Consider the following 27,820-nt stretch of genomic DNA (forward strand, 5'->3'; position numbering starts at 1 on the left):
CATTCCAGATGGGTCACCTGTGTTCATAATTCCAACGCTGTGATGAATTTTTAAAATAACCCTTAAAAACCCTCATTGTAATCCTGACTTCTCCCGTTACTTAAGTTTCCGTGCTGCCTCGGCTACCCCATCTCCACTGAAGCGTGCTCCAGCATATGGCCGCCGCCACACAAAACAGAAGGCCGCGCGCGCTGCACCTCCAGCCGTCTTTCATTACTCTTCTATCGCCCCCACCCGCCTCCATCACCCCAGTAGCCCTGCCAGCCAGCTGGCTGCTGCCAGGGTGTCACTTTCCAGGCTCAGGAGGAGACGAGGAGAGCATGTCGTGTTTTTTTTTTTTTTTAATCATCATGTGATGGTGTCTCACGGTGCTCCGGGAAACTTGCCATATTCCACGTTAAGAAGCTGAGCATGGTGCTGCATCGGGCCATCCAGGCGGCTCGAGACGCAGACCTCACCGCTCTGAGGAGTCTAGCATCTTCCGGTCAGCTCTCACCTGCTATCTGCGATGCCCAAGGCGCGGGCCCGGTTCACCACGCCGCTAGGTGTGGACGTCTGGACTGCCTGCAGCTCCTGGTGAGCGACCTCGGGCTTCCTGCGGGCTCACGAGCCTCAAACGGGGCCACGGCGGCGCACGATGCGGCAGCTACTGGTAACATCCGGGAGCTGCAGTGGCTCGTGGAGCGAGGAGGATGCAGCGTTGAGGTATGTCTAGTTTTAGTATTTAGAAAGAAAAGACATGAAGAGGAATTAAGTATGAGCTTCAGGCAGCGGCGCCAAAAAGTGGGTATGAGTTACATGCTCATAGGGACGCTGCGCTAAAGGGGCCGCCGAAGTTATGGTGGAAAAGTAATTTCTAGTTCTCTATTTAGCAGTTGTGTGAAGGATATGATCAATAACTGAAAAACACTGATTAGGCGCCTCTCTGTGTCATTGCTACCTAGTTAAATGTGTGTGACTGAAGGCCTGCTACCCCTAAAAGCTCAGGTAGTGTCCTGTGTTAGCATGAGACGAGTTTACTGTCATGATTTGGTTGGGCTTCCTCAGGCAGGTTAGGTCAAGGCCTGATGTGATGAAGCTGGTGAAGGTCATGACCCGGGAGCCAGAGGTCACGGTGTGGTTTAATCTTACACATGTCATCCAGATGGATGCTGTAAGCTAAATGCTTCTCTGCTCAGTTAATTTTTTTTTTTACTATTCCTAGTTCCACTTGAACTGATCAGTAAATGCTACATGAAAACTTACAGCTTTTGTTAATGTTTTTAAAGTTACAAAAAGCTAGCTTTTTAAATTTTGTGTTACCCATTGAATGCATTAATTACCATATCAATAGCTGTGTGTGTTTATAAATGTTAATTTCAGTTAACTTCAAATGTAAATTATGGTCATATCCTTAATCTTATTCCTTGACACGAAGTGCATTGTAAAATTATTCAGTTGAAACTTTTTTACATTTTGTCACGTCAGTAGAACATTTTCTATTCAGATTTTCTTTAACAGGCCAACACAAAGCAATGGAAGTGTAGCTTCCATATGTATTCAGCCTTACTCTGATCCCCCTAAATTAAAACTAGTACGACCACTTGTCTTCAGAAGTCACCTAATTTCTAAATTAAGTCACCCAGTGCATTATTTGATCATCAGTGGGGACAGTGAAGCTGCTAGGAGTTCTAAGTTTTTTTTAGACTTTTGTTTGTAAAAATCTTTGAAAACCATATTTGAATTTTGTGTTGGTCAGAGACACGATTCTAATAACTTACATGGAACCTTAACATGTCGTTATATTGTTTTTGTACTTGATTGTTCGTTTCAATACTTGTATCCTAAAGAGCCGTTTCGTGGCTGCAGGTTTTAATCAGTACTGTACATGAACTTTTATTTATTTTTTAATGTATTACTAGCTGTTTGTGTAATATGTGTTGACTTCCTGTGGATCCACTTGCAGCAGTAGCAAGTCGAAATTATTTCCAGATGTCGGGTGCAAAGCCACCTCCTAAACATTCTTAACGACTGCACAGTTAAGTTTTTATTTGTTTCTTTTCCTCCAGAATTAGGAACTGTATCGACTCAAATTAAGATCTAATTATATGCTTATTAACAGTAATAACATTTTGTGCTGCAGCTCTGGAAAGCAGCACATCCTCCGATCCTTTTATCTGTTGTAGTTTTGAGCTGATATTGGGGAGCGGTTTGCCTCAGTGATCTAGTTTGGCCTGCGTCTTCTTCAGCAGGTCTCTGTGACTCTTTTCCAGGACGGCGACGCGGCGGGAGCCACGGCTCTTCACCTGGCAGCTCGGTTTGGCCGTGTGGAGGTGACTGAGTGGCTCCTGTCGGTTGGAGGAGTGGCCACTGCTCAGACAACCTGTGGAGCGGTACCAGCTCACTACGCTGCAGCCAATGGGGGTCTCACCTGTCTCCAGCTTCTCCTCCAGGAGGCGCCCAGGTGAGGATTGTGTGTTTCCAACCACGCTGCAGCAGTCTGTGGTCCAGACTTTAACAAGGCGTTGAAAGACTTGTGGAAATCCAGGACCCTGTTGCAATCTTGATAATTCTGGGGAGAAAAAAAATGTAGAATGATTTTCCCCCAAAAAAATCCTCATTCCAGGATTTAAAAGATATAAATGTGCATTAGTAAACAACAAAGCTTTCTAAACATGGATTTGTTGAGATCAAATTCTTTGATGCATTAGCCTCTAGCCCCTCGTAGTTCAGCCACTGACCCTTGACCTGGTGTTCTCAAACTGGGACAAGCATCACTTTTTTTTCTACAATTTTCACAACCAAATTTAGGGAAATTTCAAACTTTAATGTGATTTAAAGTGTCTGTTTGGGTAACACTTTAGTTGAAGGGTTGTGCGTAAGACTAACATAACACTGTCATAAACATGACATGAACATGAAGGAGTCTTCATGAATATTTATGACTGCTCTCATGAAGTGTTATTTGGTAAATAGTGATACTTTTAATGCAACGTTGACACTTTAAATGGACTTTTAATGCAACTTTTCAATAAAAGTGTCTTTTGTATTTAACTGAAAAGAAAAAAAAAAGACATGAAGTTCATGAAGTCTTCATTCATGAAGACTTCTTCATGTTCATGTTCCATGTTTATTACAGAGTCGTCAGTCTTATGCACAGCCCTTCAAATAAAGTGTTACCTCTGTAATGGAGGCCGTTCCAGTCCATTAACCTCTCTACTGGACTGTCCAACCGGATCCAACCTCGGCATTTTGTTGTTTTCATAATTTGTGGGAAATCTGTAAACTAAAAACTAACTAGATGAATGTTTCAAATGTTATAGCAGCTCATAGAAAATATACAAATGTGATTCATACAAATAAGGGATCCTGAAGTTTTTAGCATAGCTGGAAGGTCAACACAGATTGTTTTTTGAGACATTTATTCTTATCCTGTTTTCTTCAAGCATTATATATACAAATAGTAATAATGTGACTTGTTTTAGTGCTATTATCAGCTAAAGTCTTAGTTAAAGCATTTTTAACTCCCAGAGTGTTATTCTTTCATTTTTTAAATGGTGTAAAAATTAGATTTTTCACCAATTATTTCTAAATATCCTCATTACCAAACCTGTTTAAGTGCCTTGGAAATGATCGTCTGTCCTTCCACTGGTTTAAAAAGCTGAAACTCAGTATTTAGAGCTCAAACCTCCAATGGCTTTTCAGAAGGCAGGATGAGAGTGCAGCTCACACTGAGCCGTGCTCTGTTTCAGTGGAAGTGACCTCCCAGTGACCCCAGCGGGTGATAGCCTGTCGTCAGGTCCAACTGATGAAGTGAAAGGACGAGTTTCAGGAGAGAGAGAGAGAGAGAGAGAGAGGCTGCTGCTGTGAGGTGGCAGGTTGGAGGATAACTTTCCCCCCTTTTTTTTAAACAATTCACTACAGAGTCACACCATGACCTCCATATTGACTCCTTTCTGCAAAGCCTTTTGTAGAAACATAAAAGTCTGATTTAAGTCCAGTCATCCGATGTGGAGTCATCTGTATGGCTACTTTAAAAGCATGCTGATTAATGAAGTTCATCCTCACACTTTGAATCCCTGTTGTTTTCTTTACCAAACATCACTTTGCTTTTGTTGATGAATAATTGAGCACAGTTGCTGAATAAAGATGAGTCAGAGCCTTACAGTGTATTCATCTCGTTGCAGTAGCCTGATCTCACAATGAAACATGTAACTCCAACCTTGATAGCTGCAGTAGATAACTTTTACAAAAATACATATTTGTTAAAACTGTCACCATGTCTTAACAGTATAATATGAGACAAATAATCTGTATTATTGCGCCGCTCCCGGTCAGAAACAACCAATCAGAGCCAGGAGGAAGGACTTTGTGCTGTCAATCAACAGGTACACGCTGCTAAATGTGCTAATGGCGAAGAAACCACTTAGGAAAACGTTTCTCTGCTGTCAGGCTAGCCAAGCTAACTAGCCTGAGCATATTTCTGAGTTTCTGACAGAGCTGTGTATTGGTTGAGATCACAACAGAACCAGAGGGAGAAGGCAGAGGAGCTTTTCACAGATTATCTGTCACATATATAATACTATCACAACAGAGTGATAGTTTTAACAAATATGTAGAAAAAAAAAGATATACATATATAACATTTTTTTAAATTTACATAGCACAACTTTAACTTTAAATATATCTGAGTATATTTATTTAGTGGGGAAAAGGTTTATGCTAACATAACACCGCTTTTGGTAAATGACCAGTGGCAAAATTGTTCTGGAAGATGTATTTTATTAAATGTTAAATGACTGTAGCTTACACAGAGAGGAGTTTTTGACCATTTGTCTTTGAACAATCCCAGGACTTCAGACTCCTCTCCTATGTTCTGTTACTCTCAGTCTCTAGGGTTTAAGTCTGTGTTCTGACATGACTGTGAAAACAGAAGATTGTTTTGTGTCTTTTCATCAGCTTCCATGTCGATTTGGCCAAACCCTTATTTTTGCACAAGTCTCAATGATGACGTTTTGCTTCAAACCATTAACCAAACACCCATTTGTGTTTGTTCCTGAAAACTCAATCTCAGTCTCATATGACCAAAGCACATGAATTCAGTTAAAGCTCAATGGAGTTTGGCAAACTGAACACGGCCACCTTTTTAATGCTAGGACAGAAAATGTTGTTTTTTTCTGGCATCCCTCCAAGTAGCTGGCATGTAGATAGCATTTAATGGTTATTAGGTAGACTTGGTGACTCCAACGTGCCACTCTTTGCTGCGGTTCTCTAACTGTGAGATTTTTGCCCCTCCCTTGCCTTCCTGCTCTGTGTGGTGGCAACATAAATATGGCTCTTTATCCAGCCTTGTGGCCAGAGAAATGGGCCTCTGTGTCACATCATATTTATACCCCAGAGAAACAGAATTAGAAGTTCCAAGAAGCTCTAAACACATTTTTAAAATGTTTTTATTGAAAATGATTGAGTTTTATGATAGTTATATGACTGCTTTATTGGTGATCTTTTATTTATTTATTTATTTATTTATTTTCACTTGAGCTTTTCTTACCACTGAATAAATGTAGTGAAAATTAGACTTGGATTTTATTACTATCACTATTGTGATTATGTGATTCTCATTCTGCTTAGCAACCCAGAACAGGAACATTTAGTTTGCATACTTCACTCAACCCAGAACATGAATCAAACCTTTAGAGTGAAGTAGATCCAGAGAATGTCACTCAACCAGAGCAGGAATGAGAACAAACTTAGAATCCAGACAAACTCTTATTAGTTTATCTAGAGAAAACACTCATTACTTTAGATCAACATTATCAGAACAAGAATCTCTACTAGTTTATTAATCACAGACTACTCATTCTTAATCATGGGACTATGCTTTTTTGTTTTCTTTTTTCTTCTTCTGCTCTTTTCTTTGGTTTGTTGTTTTGTTGTATTTCCTTGTAATTCATGCAAAGCACTTTGAACAGCCTTGTTGCTGAAAATGTGCTATATAAATAAAATTACCTTACCTTGTGTTTAGTTTGAGATCATGATCCTGCTAAATTTATTTGAAGGCTTTTTACATCATGGTTCCCTTTGCTACCCTCCAATCCTCATCCTCTAAAAGCCTGTAATGATGGACCACAGAGTTTACTGAACACAAAAGGGATATTTTAGGATGATCTCCCCATCTATTAAAAATAGATGCATGGATTTAGAGTGGAAAGTTTTCTCATGATATTTTGCGATACTTTTGTGATTACGCTAAACGTGACGATAAGAACTAGTCATTCGATTTTTTTTAGGTAAATGTATGACTGTCACAAACAAATGGTGCTTTTGAAAAACATTTCTACAAATCTCACTTCTCTCATAGAGAAGTGTGATTTGTATCACTAAGCTTCACACGGTAACTGTTTTTTCACATTTATTGGTACTTTTTGATGCTTTTATTGAACAAACAGTGGAGAGAATAGTACCACTAACAATACTGACAATAATCATTAACTGAAATTTATTGTGACAACAATAAATCAACATTCTTCTCATGACAAGAAATGTATCACGATAAATGATACATTTGGAGCACATACGTTGATATCTGTACTCCCAGCCTGAATCCCATCAGTTTTTCCATTTGTGAAGCACCTAAACATAGTACTTCTGTCTCTTTAATTCACTTTACTTCTACGAAAAGCATACATTTGTAATTTTCATGATAGTATTTGGTTCCTGTTGCTGCAGTAACCTCTCTGTCCGTGTTCTGGCTGCAGGTGTGTGAACCGGCAGACGGCCACAGGGGCCACGCCGTTGTACCTGGCCTGCCAGGAGGGGCACCTGCACGTGGCCCAGTACCTTGTGACAGACCGCGGGGCCGACGTTCACTTGACGGCCTACGACGGCATGACGTGCCTTCACGCTGCTGCTCACATGGGCCGCCAGGCTGTCGTGGACTGGCTGGTCAGTGCTGGGGATTTCTCTGACCATTCTCTGAAGAGGTCCTTGTTGTTGTTGCTGCTGCTGCTGGTTTGGTCTGAGCTGCGTTTTTGTGAATTTTCTAATTCAGGTGACCTACACCGACGTGGGTTTGTCCTGCCAAGACAGGGAAGGAGCAACTGCTATGCACTTTGCCGCCAGCAGGGGGCACCATTGCATCTTGGAGAAGCTGCTCCACGTGGGTTCTAAAGTCATCAGAGATTTCTGGGGAGGGACCCCTCTTCATGATGCTGCAGAGAACGGGGAGCTGGAAGTTAGACTAAGCTGTTTATTTATTTGTTGGCACAATTTAAAAGGGAGGGAGGGAAAAACAAGCAGTTTTATTTGTATTGTTATTTTCTTCTCTGCTGACGTCGTCTCATTTGATTTCTCAGAGCTGTAAGATCCTGTTGGCCAACGGAGCGAACCCCACAGAGGAGGATATTGATGGGTTCACAGCAGCAGACTTAGCAGAGTACAACGGGCACTCTGAATGTGCCAGGTACCTTCGTGCCATAGAGAAGAACGTAAGCTTTCTGGGTCAGCTGCGGATTTCGGCGCAGCTACATTTCCTTTGCCTAATTTATGTTTTTAAACATAAACTGCGTTTCCATTTGCAACTCTCCATTTGGCAGAGTCGCCAAAAATGTATCACCATATTTTTACTCAAGTAAATGTACAAAGTAGTATACGAAAAAAAAATACTTGTGTAAGATTAAACAAGTTCTTGGTAAGTACAGGGTACATGATTTGAGATCATGATTTAATTATTCAAAGTGATGTAATCATTTTGAATAATTGATTCAAAATTATTTAAAAAATTATGTTGTGCAAATTCTTAAGGCTAAATTAAACATTAATACATATATATATATATATATATATATATATATATATGTATATATATATATATATATATATATGTATATATATATATATATATATATATATATATATATATATATATATATATATATATATATATATAAAACATATTTGCAAAATAAGAAATTCAACTGTACACCTTCCCAAATATTTTTCTAAGTAAAACTAATGAAACCGACACTTACAGTATGCACATGTATGTTAGACCAGGTTAATATACAAAGACTACTGTATCTTAACTTGACCTTCAAATGGCACATCATGCTCAGCAGATGGAAAATAACAATGAAGCAAGAAGTCTCACTTTAACATAAACTGTAGGTGCGTCTCATGTGGGCCTGTCACGATAACAAATTTTGCTAGACGCATTATTTGTTGCGATAAATATCGTTTATTGTGATAAACAATTATATTGTTGTTTTGAGACCATTTTCAAGTAATATAATAGTAATAATGGCACAATGATGCACAATGATGCAAGAACGCATCCTCCAGAATCAATAACCTTTCCATTCTGATTGGTCTGATTGATCCAAAACAAATAGAGAAAACAACAGAAACAGCAAATAAAATCAATTATGAAATCTCTGTTAAATGAAATTATCTTTCAAAAAAAGGGCTAGTTGCGACCTAAGCACCAGACTGACGACTTTTATCTCTCAGTTTTTGGTGAAAAGAGAAAAACGATAAATATTTTGCAAATGAAAATGATTGAGTATCTTATAGTGTATCATGCCAGTAACTGGTTCATTGTTTATTGTGACAGGCCGAGTGTCATGTATTTTTGGTTAAAACAAGATTGTTCTTTATTCAGTAAAGTTGCTTGCTGTTGGTAAACAGAAATATTAGACTGTTGCCCTTCTGCTGCTTTCTGAGGGGATTTGAAGGAATATCAAACAAAATGATTGGGATCCATTGGATGACACATTCTAATATGTAAAATACTTTTAATTGAGACACACACTAATCGCTTTATTAGGTACGACTGTTCAATTGCTTCTTAGCAAAAGCAGCAACTCAGCCAATCACGTGCCAATGCATTTAGGAATCTGGACATGTTGAAGATGACTTCCTGGAGTTTGAACTGAGAACCCACTGTAGACTGGTGTGGGTGTTGAATGGATAGCGATAACATCTCATAAATGTTTACACGTGATGCAAGTATTGAAAACTAGATAATAAAATCTATAGTTTTTTAGCTGTCAATCCATCAAAATTCATCTGTCTGAAGGGCACATAGTGTTTGTCAGGAAACCAAAGTGCGTCTTCTGCAATAAAAGGGATGTAATACGCAGACATATTCTCAGATACACAATTGTAACACTTTTATTGGAAATGTAATAATTATACTTCATCTTGTCAAAATTACTGTGTATAGAAGAAACAACTGATTTTTTTAGCAAGTTTGAGCAAGTTGATCTTGTTTTAATCCAGTGGGCACATCGTGTTGGTCCTACATCTGTCTGCTGGTCAGCCCAAGTATGTTGTGTATAAACATACTTGTTTATGCACACGCATGTCATGGGCTGGTCTGAACAAACCCCTGATCTGTAGAGACTTATGCTCACAATCATCTCTCAGGCTTACAGAGAACTGAAAAAGAGAGACGATATCCAGCGAGGGGCTTGTTGACCTCAGAGGTCACCTGACACCCACAGCCTACCTGAGTTTTGTCGCTGACCATGTCCAGCTCTTTCTGACTGCAGTGCACACATCTTCTGATAGCTTCTTCCACCAGGCTGATGCATTGTGTCACAAAGCTCCAATCGCCTGAAACTGGTGTGTTGTAAATGATGGCGAGGTCGCTGTACTCCAGTGACCTCCACTGTTACCAAATCCCAACGTCATAGAGCATCTTTTGACCTGACTGAACTAGAGACATTTTGCAACTTTCCAAACTGGATATTACACTGATTACCTAATTCTGCGATCCAGTTACCTGGGAAATGGGAACTCTGGGCTGGGTTTGACATCAGACCTGAGGTGTTCTGGTTAAGAAGACATGGTTTCAACATGGTGACACCCATAAACACTGTTAGCAGCAGCTTTTACGAACATTGTTTGTAAAAGCTACAAACAATTCTTGTTTGTAGCTTTTACAAACAAACATTTCCATAAAATAAAACACTTTATTTTATGGAAAATAAAGTGTTTGCTTTATTTTCCATAAGCAAACACTACCTTTAATGTGTTCAGTTGAGAGTAACAGGCGCTGTCTGTAACATTGATTTCAGACGCTCTCTTCCATGTGTGTCTTGTGAAACAAACACGTTTCCTCCACAGTTTACAACTGTTGATGTGAGGAGCGGCCATATTGAAAAGCTGCCTTATAAGTCCTAACTGGAGATAGTCAGTTGCTTGCAGTTTCCCAGTGGGAAATCTGACTTTGGAGGGTGTTTCAGTTGATTTTTGATTTTTGTTTTTTTTTAATTGGCAAAGTCTGAATTTCCCAGCTCCGAGTACAACTGGAGAACAGGATTATCACTAGAAAAAAAAATCCTTAAATTTGTAAGTGTAAAAAATCTTTCGCCCCTTAGCGCCCCCACCCAGCATCCAACAGAAACAGCTGCCAATAGCTGAAATGCTAGGCTAACTGCAATCTGATTCTGCTTCCCGTCCTTCACCTGAGTCTTCTTTGGCTTCGACGTGAAACAAATCAGCGCTCCGAACGGGGAATGGTGGTGGGGAGAGGCCGGTCAACAGCAAACATCTGGAAAGTCTTGAAGCCTCCGTGAATCATTTTCTTAATTTGTAACATGCATTTGATTCGGGCCCGGCCTGTCACTCCGCTGAACTGCTCCCTTCCACTCTGCTTGATTGCGCTGCTCTCGGTTTAAGAGCTCTAAGAGAATGAAGGATGAAGGCTTTTGTGTTTAATAAGGCATTACAGGCCACAATGGCGTGTGATCAGGAGGAGATCCATTCCTCTCCGTTTGCCTCAGAGGGCTTTATGGGATTAGCTCTGGTGTGCGGGAAGCACAACGCTTGTTAATGAGATGAATATTTTAGTGGTAACAGCTTGACGTGAGATTCGTATTTCTTTCTAAATGCTGACGATGAATTCGAACGGAGGATTACAACCAATTATGACATCAAGGTTGCAGCTCGTTGCCCTGATTTAGAACAGTGTCCTTCAATCCCCACAGCGATATGCTTGCAAAAGTATTCACATCTCGGGAGCTTTTTCCTCATTTCCTCGTGTTTCAAGTTCAAACGTCAAAGTATTTTGTTGCGATTTTGTCCGTTTGATGAATGCAAAGAAGAACCAATTGTATACTTTTGCCTGTCCCATCTCAAGAAAAAAAAATTGTCCGTACAGCACGATGGTGCAGTCAGTTGTGTGCTCAGCGGGTCAAAAAGTTCAATCTTTGTTTCAATGGACAAGAGTGACTTTCTTCTCTCCACGCATCAGTGAAAGTCAAATTTGCAGATTGACGGTGACGTTTTAAAAAACTTGCTTTAACAAAATTTAAAAACATCAAACACTGTGGAAAGGCACACAGTAACCACAGGTGCACTCCAAAGGAATCCATAAATAAGTCAGCTGAGAAGGTTAGCACTCCTCCGTGAAGAGGATGATGATGATGGGGAATCAGTGAGGCGTGGCTGCCGTGGCTCCAATTCACAAACAATTCACCACCCCCCCATATAAACAATGGGAGCTAATTAGCACAGGGGCCGCTGTGGCGTCAGAGGCGGTCGGAGTCGCTGCTACCTGAGGGCCTATCGGTTACCACTCTCCTGCGGCTCAGGTGGAGGGCCCAGGGGCCGAGCCTGATACGGGATCTGCCGGTTTATGTTTCAGTGTTTTCACCGCTCTGATGCCTGGAACCAGCAACTCAATCCCTCAGAGTACCAAGGAGAGCAGGATGCCATCGACTTCAAACGCTCGTCTGATCCTCTGTGTCATGTGTTCTTCTTTCTTTTTTTATTCCATTGACTTGGAAGTGTTATGATTGTCACCTCTGGGGACTGTGTGTAGTTGGTAGACTGTAGGGTGTATCGTGTTTCTTGGCTGTGTGTTGGTTGAAGTGGATACAAAAGCTTGATGTTAACAAAGAGGTCGTCTTGACTGCGGACCTTTAAGTAATAGACGGCGGGTTTGACTCTGTGATATGAAGGGAGCCGACTCTAATGCTTCAGAAGGTGGCAGATCTCATTTTGGCGCAACACTGCAAAACCACAAAATCACACCAAGTATTTGTGGTCTAGTTTCTTGTTTAAATATCTTAGTACACTTGAAAAAGGACAACATTAACTTACAAGTAACTATTCATTATTGTCTGAAAACAAGCTCCTATTTTTTTACTCAAGTGTACTATTTGCACTAGAATCTGGACCAAAACTACTTGGTAAGATTTTGTGTTTTTGCAGTGCATCTCTAAATATGGAGACAGAAACAACAGAGAGTTGTCTGTATACGTTCATGTTAGAATCTGCCCTGTCTGTCCTGAGATTGCATCTCATCAACGGCTCCAATCAGATAAACATCAGCAGCAGTATGAAGCTTTTCTTCACACAAAAATATAGGACGCAGTTTTAGTCAACCCACTTACTCCAATACCTCTAGGATGTTTTCACACCTGATAGTTTGGTAGATTTGGTTTGATTAGGGACCAAAATTGCAACATTTGCTACATTTCCAGCTGGCGAGGTTTGCTTTCACACTACACTGTGTCAAACGATCCATACTAATCGAAAAACATTTTTACCTCCTCGCCTGTGGTGGTGCTGCAGCAACAACTATTGAACAAATCAAAGAAAAACCTCAGAAAAAGACCAACTTCCTTCTTCACAATTCGCACCTTCTCCCAGTAGTGCTAGACTTGCACATTTATTTTGGCTCTGTTGACCCAGAATGCCTTGCACTGTAATCCACTTCCTGCTTATATGCATTCAAACTGTGCCAGAGTTTACTTCAACTGAACCGAGTCCGCAGCCTTTAGGTGGACCAGAGTTCACTTCTTTGGTCTGCATTAGAGCTCCATTGTGCATTCACACCTCCTCAAACGAACTGGACTTTTTTGACAGTGAGCTAAACAGGGCTGGGGTGAATGCAAGTTCAAACCTACCAAGACATGACCTTTTACCCCAAATGATGGGCTATGAAGGAGAACATTAATCAAAGAAGCAGTTGACAGGGCTGTTGTAAATCTGAAGGATTTACAATGGCAGAGATCCAAAGCTCAGGTGGAAGAGACTTTTGATGACAAAAAAACAGTCTTTTTGGAAGAGTGGCAAGAAATAAGTAATTGCTGAAAGAAAGCCAACAGAAGTACTGTTTTCAGTTTGCCACAAAGTATTGTAGGTGGTGGAGCAAACATGGGGGAGAAGGCGATTTAGTCAGATGAGAAGAAAATAAGTTTTTTTTACCTTTCCTTCAAAAAGCAAACGTGCATTCAAAACACACAAACCCAATAAACCACATTGAGATCTGTGGCTGTAGCAAACACTTGTATTATAAACACTTGTATTTTATAAATTTCATTTAATTCAATGCAGAAATGACTTTTCATACAATTACATGTATAAATCAGAACAAAAAAAAAAGAACTGGAAGAGAGTCAGGTTCACATTTCCGTACGACAAAGACTTTGTTACCGCAACATTCACATGATTCATTCAAGATTCACCGAGATCGTAATCTGACAGAATGCTCATTGTTTGCTCTAAAGTTTCACATCAGTTTCACTTGGATCAGTTTTTCCATCACGTTTACTCAACGTTTAGCCAAATACGACCACGCTTTGCTTTGTAGCATGAACAGAGAAAAGCAAAGTTTCTTTTCCACTGTGATGTTTAACCTTTCAGGACAAATTCTTCAGGTTCTCGTCAGGTCTTTGAATTCTGTGTATAATCAAACGGCCAAAGACAACCACACATAACATGCTACATGTTGTAGTTTACAAAATCCCTAACTCTAAAAGCTCTTACTGCTTCCATCTGGGGTCAATAGCAGCCAGGTGCTGCTAATCAGATGCACTTCATCATATCACCACCAATCATAAACACATGTATAGAATCAGAGGTTTTGCCAGAATGCAGCACTGCAACATTCAGCTGTGGGTTAACGCAAGATGGAAAGACAACAAAAAAATAAATAAAAACTGGTGCAAAAGGCCATTTTCATACTATCTGGAATCAGTCGCTCTGCAGAGACAAGAATCTCCTCTCAGACCTTACTTGGCCCTGGTTAGCATGTTGTTCTTACAATCGTAAAAAGTGTCATCAAGTGTGATTTGTTTGGCGCGGTTGTCAGGAGAAAGGCTTTCATTATCGAAGTAGAACATGGAAGTGTCGCATTTCATCTTCAGAAACCGCAAGACCTACACCGCAGGAACCAAAGTGGAAATGTTTGGTCAGATTCGACAGCAACACATTTGGAGAAAACCAAAGTAGATGTTAATGTGAACACCCCATACCAACTGGAAAGCATTTGGGCTGATGATTTGAGCTGTGCAGCCAAACACGCTGGACAATCATTCAGTCGCTAATTGAATCGTAAAAGTTTCAATTAAAATGCGAGGCCATCTGTGTGACAGCTGAAGCCTGGTGCAAACCTTTTTTCATGAAATAGAACAAAGATCCGAAATGCGACCTCAAAACTGCAGCAGAATCGCAGACAATAAGTTGCGATGGGCCAATGCAACACATGGCTACAACAAATTATAGAGCCCTCACAGGATGATGAGGCCATCATCATTTTTCTTTGTGCGGATGTTGTTTCCAGGGTGATGCATGATGTTAGGATTCCCTCACACATTGAGCTTTGCATGTTGGCCAAACACATTATTTTTGGACCTATTTCACCAGAAATTCTCCTTCCACAAGCCTCTGCAACAGCAGTCAGTCTGTGGGCTGAAAATGGTTGGCAACCACCATTTTGGTAGCTGGCCTCTATCATACTACCACTGGATCTTCATGTTGCTTTCTTCCAACGATGGCTTTCTTTCTTTATTCCACTTTAGACCAGATGTGTGAAGTGTGTGAACAGTTCAAACATCCATTGCATATGCAACAGATTCTCTCACCTGCACTGCTTTTTATCAATGAAACCTTGATGACACAAAAACCTCTGAAGGCAGGTTGGTTGTGCACTGGATTTTTTTTAAGGGTATTAGAGTTACGGGGCTGAATAGAAATAAATTATTTTTCTTTTGTGAAGGCCGACTAGTTGGTGCAAAATCTCGATAAAGTATGCTAAGGTTTGTAGTTTGAACTTGACTTAATGTCAGTTATATTCAAGTTGCTGTGATAAAACATAAATTGTCCCAACATGCTATTGCCAGCAGTACTAGGAATGCTGAAACAAGGTCAGATGGATAAGCATTACCCGCTTTAGTGTGGAGTATTTGTGTTCATCCGGGAGCTGTTGGAAAAACACCACCTGAGTGCGCGAGGATAAAATGTCTTATTTTCCAGCTGCTCTTCCGCTGATACTTCCCGTCGTGCTACAACACGGCCATTTGTCTGTCCATGCATTAGTGACATTACCAGCCACCCAATCCCGCCGATTAATTATTAACGCCACTCTCCGATCGGTTTATTGTTTATTGCCTGACGGGTCTTGGCCACCAGTCGAGATGCTGGAGAGGGTTTTAAACAAGTGGTCCGAGGTCATGAGGCAGTGTCACGTCGGCAGCGCGGGACTGACCCCCTCGGACGTCCGGGCCGCCTGAGTTTGTTCCTGACAGGCTGTCGGCCGGTGTGGAGAGCAGCGTCAGGTCGGTAAATTCCCCGTAGATCGCTGTGAGTTTGCTTTTTTTTTTTTTTTTTTTTTTGTCTCATTTTCCCTCATTCTCTCCGAGCGGTAGGAAGTGACTAGCCAGGCTGAGTAATTATTTTTCTGAAATGAAAGGAAAGTTTTGTACACTCTGTCCACGAGGCCTGAACTGGCAGATGTCTTGGCAGCGCTTTGCCTACTTTCTGATCAGTTATTGCCTGTTACGGTTAGGCATGACTAATACAACAGGCTTATTGCTGTACTTTATTTTGTGATTGTTGACTTTTGCGTGGACTTTTGCTTTCCTGTTGAGCCCTGTAACCTTTTTTTTTTTTTTTTTTTTTTTTTTTAGATTCGACATTTTCATCCAGAGTGATTAGAGTTTTCCATCGCAAGCAGAAGTAATGAATTGAATTTATTTCTCATTCATCTCCCGGTGACAGATGCAAATAATGTTGTAAGTGTTGGCAAAACACATTGTCAGTTATTAGCCTCGCAAGCATTTACCTCGGCTTAGGGAACCTGAGCGCAAGCTGCCATGCGAGAGGGAATGTATTTACACTATAGTGGTCTGTGTATAATGCACACCCAGTGTATACATTCCAGGTTGCAATTTATCACCGGGAATTTGACGACTTTTACATGGAAGCAGGTTGCTTTAAAAGACTGACTCCAGCGTTGCGTTACATGTCGTGTCTTTTAAGTACACATGGTGTTCTGAAACACTTAAGCTCTCATGTGGCTCGCCCTTTTGGGAGTGAAGATTACTGTTCCTGCATGCAAGACAATGAGACAGCACTGTTTCCTAACTCTTGGCTGTTAATCCGCGGAGATCGCGGTCTCTCTCTCTCTCTCTCTCTCTCTCTCTGTCTCTCTCTCTCTATTCGACCGAGGCAGAGTGGCTCCGAGCCAATTGTAGGCTATCTGTAGCTGCGTGGCAACTGTGATGGACTGCTGATGAAAACCAAATGTTTTCTGGCCAACGAGTCCAATTAAACGCGCACACACGGCTCAGGCGCTGCTTTCAGGACATTGAACCGTTACGAGAAGGGTCACAAGGCCTCCTCCCCACCCTTTTCCCAGACCATAATGTTGTTTATCTATTTGTGGATTGCACAACTTCTGGGAAGTTTGTCTCTCCGCCTAAGCAGTGTCACAGCATATTTTATGTAGCTCCACATCAAAGTGCTGAGCGAGAGGAAATGGCAGGACCACCTCTTGGACATAAAGCACAACAGCATGCAGCAGCATATTAGGTGGGCCTTTGATGTTTTTGGTTGCTAATAATGTCCTTAGAGAGCTGAATTTGATTTGCATTGTGTATGGAGCGCATTAAGACAATGCAGGTTCATTAAACGGAGCCTAAATGTTTCCATATACCCTACATCCTCCCCGGAGCGGTGTGAATGCCACCACTTATTCACGCTCCCTTACTACACTCCTTTTGTTCTTTTCTTTTACAGAGGATGTCTGCAGGACTTAACATGGCACCTTCCATTATGACTCCTAAACTTTTGCTTTGCCTGGGAAGATTTTCTTCTTCTTCTTCTCTTTCTCCTTCGTTTGGTCTTTGTTTTAGTGAAATAATGTTCAGATTAATGTTATTTTTGGTAGCCAGTGAAATAGAAAACTATCTCCCCACATTTCTCCACCACAAATTTTGTCAAGATTTGACTTCACTTGATTAGAGAACTGCCTACACAAATTTTCACTGACAGCTGGAGCCAGTTTTTTTTTTTCCTTTTTTTTTTCTTTTCTTCCATATTTCACCAGTTTGTTAGATCTTCTGAATAACAAATTGTCTAGCCATAATTATGTCAGGGTATTCAGTAATGAAACGTTGAGGTCTAATAATGAGATACCTAACCTTGATGCTTAACGTCATCAACCCAATCAATGAGCTTTAGTTATGAAAAGACAAGAGAAGGAGACCATGATTGGATTGAGATTGTCAACAGATGGCACTTGGGAATATTGAATACATACTGAATACCCTAATCAGGATTCCCCTCATGTTATTTAATAATAAGCATTTGCCAATATTGAGTCCAGGTTTGATACCCTGTTAAAATCTAAACCATGCACTTAAAAATAGTAGCTTTAAAGTTCAGCGAAACGGCTCCAAGTTTCATCAGTAATGCTGTTGATGTTTCATACAGTTTGGAGCAAAATGCTACACCAAGTTAGGCTAAAATGTAGAAACATATTTTACCTGTTGGCAATGCTGAGACTTATGGCCAGTTTCAATAATGTAGAAACATTTTCTGAAAGGATTCTTTCTAATAAAATTTCAACATGTTACAGTGGAACAGCATTTTTTTTGTTTCACAAGGGCAGGAGGGTGGGGGGATCCAAGCTAGCCGGGGGACCTCAGACTGACGTAACTCAGCATTGAAGCTACCAACTTGCTAATATCTAAATAGATAATATGAGCTTATACCAGTCCTCAAGAGATGAACCCATAAGCCACAGAGTAGTAAAAGCTGTCAGACAACAGCTGTAAAGATGCTTCAGTAGAGTTGTATTGCTTTATCAGAAAAAACCCAATGTTGCTACAGTATTAAAAATACCAAGAATAGTTCTCTTACTATTGTTAGAGTTGGAAATTTTAGTACTGTAACAATCCTACATGACTCAGAGGAAGCTGAAGCAGTCAATACTGTCTCCCTTATTATGCAGATTTTTCTAAACGGTAGCACAATTGTGTAGGAAAACCCAGAGTCATTAACTTGACAAATGAATGCATGCAGCCTGAAACACTTGCACACAAAAATAGGATGTGATTTTCAGAAATTGTCTGCAGAAATTGTGGCTCCTTGCTAGGGTTGCTGCAGACAATCAGAGGCAATTGTTTAGTGAGAGAGAGAGAGAGAGACAATCTGGTTTCATTTAAAAATAATATGCAATCCAGTCTCAAGTAGCAGATCGAAACATTTCTAAAAGAGAAAGACAAAGACAAAAAGAGGCGTTTTGGATTTTTTTACAGAAGCACTATCTGAAAGGTTAGGCTGTAGAATAGAGAAATTATTTGGCTAATAGGACCTTTAGTTGATCTTTCATCTTTGTGTCAGATATTTAGATAATGTCCTAATATTAGTGTAACCCAATAAACAAACAGCAGTGACTAGAGTCTAATCCTTACCTTTATGATCTGAGCCACATTGTAGTTTTCTGATTGTCCATATTTTCATGGTTTGATGTGTGTAGGCGTCGTGGACAGACAGATCCATTGAGGTTCTCGCTCCAGCAGAGGAGGACATCAAGGTGAAGCCGACTGTGTTGTTTTCACGCAGCAAAGAGGACTACTACGGGAGCCTGAGCGAGGAGTGCAGAGACAGTCACATGGATAGTTTGAAGGTAAACACTGAGGTTCTTTCCATTTCTTTTGCAATTACTAAATTAAAACAACCTAAAACCTGATCTTTCAAGCAACCTGAGTGTGAGGAGCCACCAGAGGCTAGATACCCTCAGCCTCCATTACCTTCTGCTGCAGAGAGAAGCACAGCAAGGACACTAGAGCAAGTTCAGATCGCTGCATCTGGTACGGCAAACATCTCTCTTTATCTTGTTTAATAACTCTTTGAGCCTAGTAGTGGGGGTGTGGGGAATGGTACTGTTTAATACTTAGTGTCTATGTTTAATCTGCAATGAAAAGTGATTAGAGCATGAAGTACATTTGATTTATCTTGCAGTTATTAAAGGTTTTAATCAATCCAAGGCAGCTGGGAGTGAGAGAAGTGCCTCGGCTGATAAGACAGCGTTTCCTGATACGAACCTGCTGGCTGAGAAAAAACTCCTGGGTGACATGAAAAACATTAAATCGCTGAAAGACTCAGGGATGTCGGGAGTTTTTACAGGACAAGCGGTAAGTTCACCGCTCTATTATACAGTTCAAATAATCTGAGCACACTCCTGTTACTCTCAGGATTTTCTAAATTTATTTCCTATTTATGAAGAGCGAGATATTCTTTTGATTTAGATAGTTTAAATTTAAAACTTAAGTTTTCCATCTGAATTTTATTAATAACACACTGCAGTGCATGCCAAAATATACAAGTGTTTTTGCTAAGAGGTTTTTTTTGGGGGGGGGTAACACATTTTTGTGCAAACACAATCTGATGTAGCTATTTTTGGCATTCGGCACATATTCAACTTGAGAAAGGTGCAACCCCTATCAATAGATTACAGGAAAACTTGGCTCCTTGGAAGGAATTATAGATTCATGAGGGTGTTTATGCGCCACGTCCTACCATTTTTCTTGCTTTCTTGCCAGAGCAAGATGGTGGTCCTTCCCACTGAGGAGGCTAACCTGTCAGACATCGACTATCTGGTGCCCACCCACGACGAGACAGGTCAGCCCATAGCTGAGTGGAAGAGGCAGGTCATGGTGAGGCAACTGCAGGCGCGGCTGCTGGACGAAGAGGACCAGAGGAGGAAGGTAACGTCATCACCCACATCTACTAGTGCTTCATAAGTTCTATTTAATTCAAAAGCTACTAACATTCACACTGATGGTTCAGATATTGAGGTATGCTATTGTCCACAATCAGCAAAAAATCTATTTTATTCAGAAGGTCTTTTTCTTCTTTGATAAAGCAAGGTTAGCTTACATTTAGCTTGTTTAAATTAGGAAGTGGCAAATGAGACACTGCTGCAGAAGAGCCTTGTCTTAGAAAAACAGTGGTTGTTTTGTCAGAACAGCTCATCAATTTCAAAAGACAAATTACTTATGAAACATACTTATGAGATGGACCAGCAAGGTTCTAGAGATAGAATAGGTAACAGCAGGGGCGCCTGCAGGATGCTATCGGAGGGTACGCACAAAGCTATCATTGCACCTAATCCACACGAATGCAGCCGCATCCCCGACACGCATAAACCAAACACACACACACACACACACACACACACACACACGCACACACACACACACAGATATGATAGGAATGCAATGCGCATGGCCGGTTCAGGTGGTGTGTCTGAGACTTCCAGAGGCGGAGGTGAAGCGACAGTGTTTTCTTCATTTCTACTCTTTTTGACAAATTTAATTTTCCCAGTGCAATGTGACGCTGGGGAAGAGAGCGGCAGGTGTCACGGTCGGTCAAGGGAGACGGAATGGGGTGTCACTGTATAATCACATTTAACTTACAGAAAGAGCATCAAGTCGCCAAGTAAAAGTAAACTGACCAATAACATTTAGGTTCAGGATGGACATGTGCTCACATCCACAGACGCATGCAGATGTGGGCTACGTCCAGAATATTTTGGGACAAAAGACAATTTTTATTTTATTCCAAAATCTTTTGAATAGCAAAGGGGAAACACAATAAAAAATGCAATAACTATAATATTTCTTTTCTTTAGTCAAAGGAAAATCTCAAGGTACGACAGTACGTACAGCCATACAGCTGCAGGCGCCCCTGTGTAACAACACAAACTGTGGCTCTTACACATCCTGTACACATCCTGGTTAAAAATAAAATGCTGTCCTAACCTTGCTTTTTATAGCCTTAAGCTAAAGGTCTGTTGAAGCCATTTTTAATTTCAGCCATTTTTATTTTCACATTCCGTCTAGATCACACTTGGCTTCAATTATAGCAAATGAGATGAACCTGAAATAAAGTTCAGCCATTTAGAAGGATATTTTTTGGATAGTCGCTCATTTTCACTGTTTGACTTAACCAATAAGCTACAGAAAAGCTGTAAAGGTTCAAAATGATCACATTGTACAAAGGTATCTGTCAGGAGAAGAGGACTGATACCTTCTGTGAAATAATCAATTTCACAGCATCTAACACAAAAACACACAAGGTCCTATCTCACTGCAATTGGGTCTTGCATGGACTTCTGTTGATTTATGCCGCCTAACCCGGACATTTCCCCTGAACCTAACATTAGCTAATTTTTCTTCAGATGGATAAAGTTTTGAGCAATCAGTTTAGACCCAAAACCTTCAGGGATCTGGCTATAACTGTCAGCATGACCGAGTCCAAGCATACATCCAAATCCACAAAAGAAGGATTTCATTAGAGGTAAAGTTAGTTATGGAACGGCCTAGCCAAGGTACAGAGCTAAATCTCTGTGGTCACACAATTAGTGCTCTCTGTTCAAGTCTAGATGTGGGATACTGACAGACTCCTACCAAAGAAAACTGAATCCTGAAATCATATCCAAACGGGCTTCAACAAAGTATTAATTAACAGTGGTTATGCAACCAGGTTGCTGCAACTTTCTTCCCCAAGAGATTTGCTTTTCAGTGGAATCGTTTTATCATAGTCTCGATTTTTTTTTTTTTGCATTACATGTCAAGCTAGGAAAAATGAGTCTCAGTGTATTATTTATAGTTGGAGATGTCATGATGGCTGGAGTGGTCTAAACTTTGGCAAACCTGATGGGTAGAACTGGTCAGCAGTGACTGGAAATGTTCAAGTATGTTCTTGTTGCAACAGAAAGCAGAAACTCAAAGCAAATCTTTACAGTATATATGTGAAGATATCTTTGTCCAAATATAAAGAAAGTCAGAAATAATTGTCAATTTCAGTAAAAACCAGTGTCCTTTGTTTAATTTGAGCCCCTTAAAAGAACTTCTGTTTGAGTCTTTGTTGGTGATATCTAAATATATATTTTTTAAATCTAGTATTGTAGCCATTGCATCGTGGAATTGAGATATAAAACTAGAAAAAGTGATTTTAACTGTTGAGTCTGATCTATGTTTATGTATCGGTGTGGACAAATTTACTGACACCGCTGAAAAACAGTGTAAGAAGCCTTTAAATGAATTTACCTTTGCATTGCAGTAGCCCAAATGTACAGTGGAAATAAAAAAAAGCATTATGCCATTTAATTGAATTATTCAGTGGGGGAAAGAAATGTGATTTGCGACTATAGTTGGTACCCCTATCAATCCTCTTAAACCAAACGTAGCTGAATATTTTTTCACAAAGTCTTCACAATAGCCAACAACATGGCACCTAGTTGAGTGATGACAGAAAAAACTCCTTTTGTGTCCCACCATCACAAATGTAAACATGTATAGTTTGTATAATTTGTCAGTATTACAAATTATATCAATTACTGACAAATTCTGTTTTAGTCAGATGAGACTGACTGAGTTTATCCAGTCTAGCGGACTCTACCAGTGAGCTAAGAAAGAGCTGCCCTTCGGCCCTTCAAACGTTCAGAAACATCTGGTCAAATTACAAGTAGTATGTTGTTGGAGATCAAATCAAGCTTATTCTATTTCAATCTCAGTCCATAGATCTAAGTCCTGCAGAACATTTCTGGGTTTGAGCTGCAGAATGTCATTATGTGAAATGCTATAGGAGGGGAGTACGTGCTGTCCTGTTGGCAAAAGGGTTTTTGTGTGCAAAGCATTTCCAGAATGAGTACTAATAACTTTGCTCCTACGGATGTTTCTTGAAACATAAAATAAAAATTGCTTGAGAATATGCTACTGCGGTAAGAAAAAAAAAAAATATATATATATATTTTAAGACCTCTTACTGAACTTGGACAGGTTTACCCACTTCTGTACTTAAATCTAAATGAGAAACTTCTGCCACAAGTATTGTCAGTAGTGTGCATGATAATCTTTAAATCTGCTGACAACTGTCAGTCTTCGCTTCATATAGCGCTGATATTCAAAACACAAGTCTAGCCCCCAGGAGAAATATTTCCAACTACTACTTCATCTGTTTTACCACGTTAATCCCTTTATTAGTAATGTTTGATTTCTCTGTCGTTTCAATCTTCCTCATTGCGTCGCCTAAACAAATAGCTTTTGACCCTGTTCATACTATGATGAGAAAAGCACAAATTGTGCTGTGACTTTGTAATGCTGTTTTATATCTGCATTACATCTACATTAAAGTCACCGTTTATTTTTAATTGCTCGTAACAAATCATTCACACATAACGCATTGTGAGTCGAGTCATATTTTTGAGGTTTGGATGAGAGCTGTATAGCCGTTTTACTGTATCATTACTGTTTTCCCTCACATGCCAAATCATTTAAAATGTTTGACGGGCGTTATAATAATATCCCCTGTATTCATCTGCCTGCTGTTTGCCTCTTCTTTTACAGGAAAGCGGGAGCAGATATGCCAAAGTCAGCTGGAGGTACTCCCAAGCCCACAATGCCATCCTGGGACCCTCTGGTGAGCTGCTGACAGAGGATGACCTCATCTATCTGGAGCAGCAGATTGCCAACGTCTCTCTTCAGAGGAACTGCGCAGGTTATGAGCTGGAGCTGGCCCGCCTCGCCGAGGAGCTCAGGCACATCCTCCCAGCTCCCATAGTCAACATCACTGTCAACACCCAGTTCAGGAACTTCAAGAGCCAAGTTCCACTACCTGTGTGGTGTGGCCGGATCTCAGGCATCGTAAAAAGCATGTCTCTGCTCATGACCAACCTGACAGACCAGCCCTACTGTAAAATGCCCAACACTGAACTCATCACTGTGTTTTCTCAGGCACCAGACAGACAGATCTCCAACAGGGTGCGCAGGGAGAGCATCGAGGACGAAATCCATCAATTCGGAGTGTCCGTGAGGACTTTGAGGTCAAATTTCGAGAAACAGAACACATCTTTGTTGGATCACCAAGAGGAGAGTGTCGCGTTCTGTCTGTCCGCGCAGCTTGACGATGCGCACCTCGACAAACAGCTGAGAGAGTTGAAACCGGCTGCCGAAGCAGACCAGAACAGCGACTCTGGTATTGACAATGACGAGAGTGTCGCTGATGTTCAGGAAACAATCAGCCTTAGAAAGGAGCGCATAGTGGTCCTGTTCTTAGGTCACTGGAAAAAGTCTGCGTACGCAGTGACGTTGAAGAGCAGGGATGCGGTCGAAAGGAAGATGAGCAGCGGAAACCCAGGGAGCCATGATGAGTATGGTTCTGGTCAAAGAGGCAGCGCAGAAAATGATGAGTCCGTTATGATGAACAGTTCATTGGGCCATTTCTTTAAACAGAGAAGTGCCGTCAACAAGATGATGGGAAACTGGAGGAAAATGATTTCCAGTGTCCCTTCCAGACAGATACGCAGGTAAGGCTGGATGACATAAAAACATCCCCAGTGTTCAGTAGAAATTATTCTACAATGGTACCGGTACTTAAGCACTTCTTCATTTCTGCACTGGGTATGGGCCAATGCAAAAGTATACTCTTTTATATTTGTAACATTACAACCACAAGCGCAACTTTTTCACAAGGACTTGATGAGATGGCCTGACATGAAGAAGTGGGTAGTTGTGAAGTAGATGGAAAATGCCTGCAGCATGATGTTGCCACCACAAAGTTTCCCTTTGGGGATGGAATGTTCACACTCAGTAATGTGCAGTGTTTGTTTTTTTACCACTCATCATTTTGCATGTGGGCCAGTAGGTTAGGTTTTGGTCTGCTCTTCCCTGAATACATTCTTCGAAATGTTTGGCTGGAGGTAAACTGGAAACGGGACTTCTTCTGGTTTTTCTGTCTATTTTAGTCTTTCCATATAGTTCAGAATAGGCAGGGGTTTCATATCTCAAGGATGTATACACCCAAATATCTGACATACCTACTCTAGCTCCAAGGCTGGCCCATGACTTGCATGTTTCTAGTTATTCACTCATTTGATGACACCTAGAGGATATGCTGAAACACTGTTGGAGATATCGAAACAATTGTTGTACACTCAACATGCATTTTTATCCACGAGTTTATATGAGTGCATATTGATGCAGAAAATACCTTCAACAACAATGACAAAATTATTACTGTAATTGTTATCCTTGTTAATATTAGTAGTAGTTGTGGTAATACATAGAATAGAATAGAATATACTTTATTGATCCCCAAGGGGAAATTGCTTATTTATTTAAAGCTACTCCATCATAGGTAATAAAAAGTATATATACCTAAGATTGATAAGTTCAAAATGACTAGATGTAAATAAATTAATTAATCAATAAATAACCTACAAATGAGTGCAGACAAAAATTGAATCAATTAGCACAGACTTTGCCACTGTAAAGCCTGATGGCAACAGGCAGAAATGACTTTCTGTGGCGCTCTGTGGTAAATAAATGTAGCTGTAGTAGTAATCTTGGAGTACTACTACTATTAGTAACAGTAGTAGTAGTAAAAGCAGCAGTAGTATTAATAGTACTAGTAGCAGCAGAGCAGTACTACTAATAGTAGTAATAGAATTAGTAGCAACAGAACTCGTAATTATAGTATTAGTAGCAGTCTTAATAGCAGTAATAATAGAACTATTAGCAGTGTTAATAGTAATATATAAGTAGCCACATCTGTATTAGTAGTAGCAGGACTAGCAGCAGCATTAGCAGTAGAATTAGTAGCAGCAGTAGCAGTATTAGCAACAGCGTGAGTAGTATTACCAGTAGCATCGTCATGAGCAGCAGTATTAGTATTAGCAGCAACAGTATTAGCAGAAGTAGTAGTTCTGCTACTTCTGCTACAAGACAAACTTTCAAAACAGTTTTTAGGATACCGCATTAAACGTTTTTAGAATAATTAACCATGACATTTCTGCATCTAGCTGTATGTGTTTTTGTTTTTGTTTTGTAACACATCAGCAATTTTGGGGGGAAAGAAAAAAAAAGAAAACTTCGCTCCCTTCATTTGAGTGCAGTTGCCAGTGATGTCTTGTGTGGTCTTGTTTGAGAAAGCAGCACATTCATTTAACCACACAGCAGTTGACATCAGCATGAATGAGCAGCACACATGCAAACATCTTGTGGTTTATTAACCAGAAGGAGGGTCTGAGTGATCAAATTATGACTCGCATGTTATCTTTAACTTATGAGTATAGTGATTTTGTTAGAATGGCCTGGGGTGATATAAAAATCAGGGTTTTTGAGGTGTAGTAGCATTTGACATACAGTCTTTACGGGCTGCTCTCCAGACATCATTTCAGAATTGGTTTACTGTCTGATGACAGCAAATAATAATAATAATAAAAAAAATATTCAAGTGGGAGCAGTTATCTTGGGAATTTGGCTGGATTACAGTGTAACAAAGTTCAGAAATTCAGAAAGACACAAACAGATGTGGCACCATGTGGAATACAAATGCTCTCAGCTGCTAAGTTTTTTTTTTTTTTTTTTTTTTTTTTTTTTTAATGTATTGAGTTTAACGGCTGCAAATTTATTCCACATTTTCATTTTCTCCGAAATTGATCTAATATTGAGCCATTTGGAGAAAGCAACGGATCAAGTTTCATGCTGACGGTGGCCAATATAGTACTATCTATCATTCATCATTTTATCATCCTTTATATGACTGTAAATCTCACATTTCAACTTTTATCTACTGTAAGAAAGAAAATATTTTGAAATCACGACCTATGCCTTTAGAAAACAAGCAGTATGCCTATGTTAAATTACTGATTCAATATAAAAATAAGCACTACTATATGTAAAAAAACCAAACATTCATAAGTTCTTAACAATCTTGTGATGTTTTCCACAGGCTCCACAGGCAGAAGGCCCTCTTCTCCCCGGAGCAGTTCCTACCTCGTCTGGACGGGGTGCCAGTCGACTACGACAGCCTGACCCTGGATCTCTTCATGCTGGGCTACTTTCACATCTTGGAGTTGGATCTCCCTGTGGATGAGAGGAAAATGAGGCACTTGCTGTGCTTCGAAGTTTTCGACCATTTGGGGACGTTCCCCTGGGAGACGATCAGAGAGTTTCACAAGGCCGTCGTGCAGGACATTGAGGCTGGGAACCGTGAGTGGAAGGACGGCTTTGAGGACATTAAAGTGAAATTCTTTGGAAACGCTGTGAGTGAATCTGAAGACGCGTCCAATGTGGTGAAACCCAGCCTCCCAGAGGTTAGACAGGTCCCTAAAGTCATCGTTCAAACACCTACGCCTGATGAGAACATGCTCTACGGCGGAACTGATATCTCCAGTTTCAGCAATGAAGAAATATGTCAGTACATCGATCGCAGTTTTGCTTTTTGGAAAGAGAAAGAGGCAGAGATCTTTGATTTTGAGTAGTTTACTGTATCTTTTAAAAAAATATATTATGCTTTGTAGAAAAAGGTAACATGACTTATAAAATAACTTGTTTCTATTAAAGAATATGTTCTGCAGTTTAGAGAGGAAGCTTTTTTTCTGGTTTCTTTAATTACGACAGTTAATGTCATGTTTTCTTTAATTTTATTCAATATTGTCGGATGTGATCTAATTTGTACAATTTTTATACACTTTTACTGCACTGTGCTTTAGCAATTAAACAGCAACAAATTTCAGAAGTATGTGTAATATTTG

General features: G+C 40.3%; 1 protein-coding gene across 1 annotated transcript; it reads left to right on the forward strand.

Annotated features, from left to right (window-relative positions):
* The first annotated feature begins 22 nt into the window (after positions 1-22).
* espnla (espin like a) lies at positions 23-27,804 on the forward strand. The gene is made up of 11 exons (XM_014999100.2): positions 23-705; positions 2,253-2,443; positions 6,738-6,924; positions 7,031-7,213; positions 7,335-7,466; positions 18,755-18,904; positions 18,977-19,088; positions 19,240-19,412; positions 19,821-19,985; positions 23,631-24,589; positions 27,016-27,804. Exons 1-11 carry the CDS (start codon positions 412-414, stop codon positions 27,545-27,547), a joined length of 3,078 nt encoding a protein of 1,025 aa, XP_014854586.2. The 5' UTR covers positions 23-411; the 3' UTR covers positions 27,548-27,804.
* Positions 27,805-27,820: the final 16 nt, after the last annotated feature.

Source organism: Poecilia mexicana, unplaced genomic scaffold (genome assembly GCF_051168715.1).
Source record: "Poecilia mexicana isolate PSO_F unplaced genomic scaffold, ASM5116871v1 scaffold_4, whole genome shotgun sequence".
NCBI lineage: Eukaryota > Metazoa > Chordata > Actinopteri > Cyprinodontiformes > Poeciliidae > Poecilia > Poecilia mexicana.

What these genes read in the sequence shown, in the direction of transcription:
- espnla (XM_014999100.2), top strand. Translation starts at nt 412, where the DNA reads ATGGTGCTGCATCGGGCCATCCAGGCGGCTCGAGACGCAGACCTCACC. An exon ending in GAGGAGGATGCAGCGTTGAG is followed by an intron (nt 706 to 2,252) that starts GTATGTCTAGTT and finishes ACTCTTTTCCAG; the next exon opens with GACGGCGACGCGGCGGGAGC. An exon ending in AGGCTGTCGTGGACTGGCTG is followed by an intron (nt 6,925 to 7,030) that starts GTCAGTGCTGGG and finishes TTTCTAATTCAG; the next exon opens with GTGACCTACACCGACGTGGG.